At 42.3% G+C, this 5033-nt stretch overlaps 1 protein-coding gene across 1 annotated transcript; it reads left to right on the top strand.

Moving 5' to 3' along the window:
- Positions 1-1049: 1049 nt before the first annotated feature.
- Positions 1050-4327, top strand: FOMMEDRAFT_157726 (uncharacterized protein; the record flags this gene model as incomplete). The annotated part of the gene is made up of 6 exons (XM_007267858.1): positions 1050-1370; positions 1480-1551; positions 1611-1799; positions 3821-3910; positions 3988-4183; positions 4236-4327. The coding sequence occupies 6 exons, from the start codon at positions 1050-1052 to the stop codon at positions 4325-4327; spliced, it is 960 nt and encodes a 319-aa protein (XP_007267920.1).
- Positions 4328-5033: the final 706 nt, after the last annotated feature.

The following is a 5033-nucleotide window of genomic DNA, read 5'->3' on the forward strand; positions in this document are numbered from 1 at the left end:
GCAAGGGCATGTGCAGATGCAAAAAGGAAGCGGGGTACGCTTCAATAATTTAGAAAAAGTAACACTCTGATAACAGACTAAAATATTCCTTGATCATTCTTAGTTTATAAAAGCGGATACATCACGAAAAAGTCGCAACAAATGTATTTAATAATAGCAAAAGTAATCTAATAAAATGATTTCATAAGCATTATATTCTAAAATAATACTTATATTTTACTTGTAATGTAATTATAATGAATGTATATAAATGTAAGAAATATACAAAGTTTCTATTAAACTACAAACATGTTTTAGAGCAAGTAAGCTTACTAATAGTATTATTACAACATTACATGTGAGATACAAGCACTTAACTCTTATTATAATCTGCTAAAATTATATTATAAGTTATTTGTAACAATAGTTGATTGATTATAATAGTCATAAAAGTAATACATTATACTTGTAAGTTAATTACAATACTTCTAGTAAGATAATATGCAATTATATATATTAATATTGATAACAATCACTCTGTCAGACTTATAAAATAATTTGGTTTTACTTTTAAACAATATATCGAAGTGATTACATAATCGAGTACCGAAGATCGAGCGCATATAATGACGCACTTGCTCTCGTCACTCCTTTTCCTCCTACCTCCACCATCTCCCCAACCCTCTTCCCCCAACGCTATGTTGTCGCTCTTGTTCTCTCTAGCCCAGTCCTCTGCCTACAAGCATCCTCCAGCAGGCACACTGCCTGCAATAAACATCACTGTATTCGTCTCTCTAATCTGCCACTGTAATGCCCGTGCTGAGTCTCAGATCCTGTGACGACACGACTGAGCTGGCTACACCGTCCTTCATCGTAAAGTGTAAGCAGCCAGTCCACTGCATAATAACTTGCACAATGGTTACTCACCCCTCTCCTCCCAACTTTTTGTCTCCCTTCCATCCCTCCCGCTCATTGCTCCGCCGCTTGCGTTGCCTCTCCTTCGTTGTCCTCCTCTGTTTATGCTTGCCTTCCTTTTTGCATTCGCATTCGCGCATCCGCATTGTTGACCAATGCTGAACGACTTCTTCAATGTTTCCATACATTCGCATACTTCCTGCTCTGTAGTGCAAGCAACAGTCGACAAGCGCGCGCTCGCAACAATACCAACGTACAACCACTCCCATGGTACGACCCTCTCTTTGACGCTGTACGCGCTCTCCTTCCCCACCCATTCTATGCTTAACGTCACTCTCGACAGGTCCACCCCACGTGCATTTACATTCCTTAGTGCAGCGGACAACACCATATCGAACGGAAGCAGTGGACCGCCACTTACCCCTCCTGAGCAGAGTCCGTCAATACATTCCACTTTGCCTTCTCTGTTCGAGCCAGTACGTCCCAGAGATCAATCCACAACAATGACTCAGTTCACTGCTCCTCCAATTGCACGTCACAGTCAGAATATGTAGCATACGCGTACTGATACAGCTTTGTCTGCAGCCTGAATCAACTCGTTCAACGCTCCGGATCTCAACCTGCATGCACCACTCACACTCACTGCACGCTGTCACAGTACGTCCACCTTTTCTCTCCTATAGATACTTACTAACTACTCTAAACCTGTCTAACAGGTGCAGCCTCAACCTCCACAACCTGCTCGACCTCAACCCACACGCACACGCAATTTGACTCACAGGTCCCGAGCGACGGCCAAACGTGGTGACGAAGACTACATCAAACAGCCTAAGGATGCGTTCATCCTTTTCCGACACGAATTCTGCTCACAAAAGAACAAGGCAGAGGCTGCTAGTGGTGCAGGGGTCAGGACTGTAGAAATAATGTATCATTTATTATTTTGTATTAAATAATTAAATATAATTATATTTTATAAATTATTTGATAAAAAATTGTATCTAAAGCAAAAGGAAGTGATTCAAATGCTTGTAATGGCTTATAAGCATTATAAGTAGATATTATACTGTTACAAATTAATAAGCATGTCTTAACCTTATAATCTTAGGAAGTATATTATAATCACTTGTATAACTTGACAATTTACACAATTATAATTGTAATTGCCAAGTTTTAAAAGTATTCTTGTTTACTTATTTAACATTGTACTATCATTGCTTAACCCCCTATGAAGATTATATTAACATTGACAAATTTTATAAAAGGTACAAAATGTATAGGATTACAAGTGAATACAATACTTAAGACTTTTTCGTGATGTAGGTATGGAAAAGGGTACCAGCTCTCTGAAGTCCTAGGCCCGTTGTCAAGGATCCCTCCTTAACCCTCCTTAAATGAGTGCCAAGCGAAGTGAAGTTGCATCGACGCGGTGTTGTATGGGGTCAGACTTCAATTACGTTTATACCTACAGAAACGCTGTATCCAGCTCTTTTTAATGGGAAGATGCAGGATTGGATACTTGAAGACTTGAAGACATGCAGTTTGACGATTTAATTGGGCAGTGCAAAAGGTAAGTAACATTCATGTGCTGCTGTATTGATCATTTAGTACAGTAGCAGTGTACAGTTACAGAAAAAAAGGTGACACCCTAACTTATATCAAAGTTGATAAAGTTGCAAAATGATACTAATGATATTAATAGAAGTCATTGCAGCAGTCTAAACAATTGGTCAAAACTTGGATAGAGAATGATTATTCAATAATGAACGATTTGATCATGTTCACATATAAACTTATTGTACCAGGGTGCAAATGGCCAATTTGCATTAAAAGACATAGGCGTTTTGTATATCTCTTTACTAGATAGGATCCATTCTAATTGAACAATAGTGATAACATTACTTAATTTATTTGTGATGATCATAATGTAATTTGCGAGTAATACTGAGGCATTCCAGTGGGCAGCAACAGGATATTTGCATAACTCACTTGGCCTCACTGGGTCTGCCCCTGGCCTTGTGAGCCAACACGTTCATTTTACCTAGATCGGAATCAATGGAACGGCTTGAGTTTAACGCGAGTATGCAGCAAGCTATAGAAGATCATCGCAATTGAGGCGCTACCCGTTGGCTATCGATCGATTCAAGATACACACGTTGCTTGCAGAGCGTTAAACAACCGGGATGACGTTGCAGTTTGATTCATTGTCAACAACGACCGACTCCAGGATATCGAGCACCCAGGAACTGTGACCCTAGTTTGGCATAGTGAGGCACGGTAGCAATTTGAAGTTCATGAACAAATTTGTTTTGCGTTGAATAATCAAAAAAACTGAGTAAGCAGATAGTCAGCAGTAACTTGGTCCTATGCAATTCGATTTAATTTTTTCAATACTGACTCATTGATTATTCACGATCCGGTTTTGATACCCGCCGGACGATGAGGAGGATTTCAAGAAAGAAGCAGAAGCATCGCTCCCAGCTTTCCACCGTGCTTCGAAGCTCGGCCTATGCACCGAAGGGATTGTATCATATCGCCGGTAACTCTCCGGAGTGCTCGTACCTTCCAGATCGATGCGAATAAAACGGAGAGGAAACATATGCTCGCTCGGGGTGAATCGACCTCGTAGGAAAGTAAGGATGGACTATCGGTGTTGCTTGATAAGGCACTAAAACTTTGATGCAAGCATATGGGATCCCCAGTCCGATGTAGGTCGGATACAATGCATTCGTTGCTTTCAAGCCAAGATAAACTTGAGGTGATTAGAATGATTCCAGCTGGTTACGGTAATGCACTTCCTACTGGTTGAACACAAGAAATCTCCTCGGTCGATTGGTAAGCGCTGCTCATGGTCATACCATGCTCATTGTAATGTATATGCCAGCCAATTTACCCGTGAGACCTTCTAAGCCCGAGAACATGCGCACAGGCGATTATGCGTATATGCGAACTGAGAAGTACCATGCAGTTAAGACCCAATGAAAAGCTTCTATACCAGAAAGTGAAGGACGCTAGCAAGGTAGGAATCCATTCGGACGACACTTCGAAAGATAAGCAGATAAGATTAGGGGAGAATGTGATATTCTCGTATCGCAGATAAAGGAGAGAATCCAGACTCGGCATCTAGCCAGAGCAGACTTGAAATCGGAGTTACCGCTGAAGCGCCGTAATAGGGGTAACTACGCTCTCACGACTAGACGTCTAACTTCAGCTACAAATATCATTAATTCTCTTGGTTCGAGTGCTTTCGGAGCGTTCTGGTATGCGTTGAATACGTACGGGCTGACTTCTGGTCAGTTGGGTAGAGCAAGGCGATTCAGCTGCATGAAAGATCCGTATCAAAGCAACCAGTGAGATATTAGATCGCATCTTCGGATATCGACAATGGAGTCGACCTCAAGGCCCGCGTCTTTCTTCGTGCTTCCGGTCGAATTGAATCATTTGTGTGGGAGCTTGCAGAGTGCTGTGGGGCTAGACGGAACCAACACGGTAGTTAAGTCAATGTACCACAAGGCTTCTATACTACGATAAATTTGGGTACTTATCCGTAAGGTAGTGGGCAAGATACATACGTGTTTCCCGAGGAGTGTCGTCGGAGAAAGTTTATGGACGAATCATTACACACAAACAGTATTGCTGTTTTGTCGTCGAAGGAAAACCGAGGGTGAGGACACAGCTGGCCGGCAATCGATCCGAGCATGAGCCGTGTCCGATCAACGTGATCCGCCTCAAGGCGGCTCAATTTTCCAATTTCGGTTTTCTCTCCTCACCATGTTCATCCAACCATTCCCGCCTGGACGCCTCTCGCACCGAGAGACCGAGATAAAGTATAGCGGCTCCTTTCTAGTCGCTTGCGTGCTTTCTTCGCGATCTGATTTATCACAATCCTTATTTCGGAGCTGCATTGGCGAGCGTCTACAGATGCATGTTGACGTGAAGACGAGCTGCGTGGCATCACACGCGTTTAGAACGAGCTTCTGAAATAGGGGAATAGCTTGATTTGTTGTCATACGACTTGGTGGTCGGGTGAAAGAACGGCGTGTGTGTGTGCCCATGCGGACTTCAACGGATGAAAGAAAGAATTGAGGGTTGGCGCGGGTAAGATCTATCCGCATGTTAACAAAATGCATTTGTACGCATGC

This window comes from Fomitiporia mediterranea (genome assembly GCF_000271605.1).
Source record: "Fomitiporia mediterranea MF3/22 unplaced genomic scaffold FOMMEscaffold_7, whole genome shotgun sequence".
Taxonomy (NCBI): domain Eukaryota; kingdom Fungi; phylum Basidiomycota; class Agaricomycetes; order Hymenochaetales; family Hymenochaetaceae; genus Fomitiporia; species Fomitiporia mediterranea.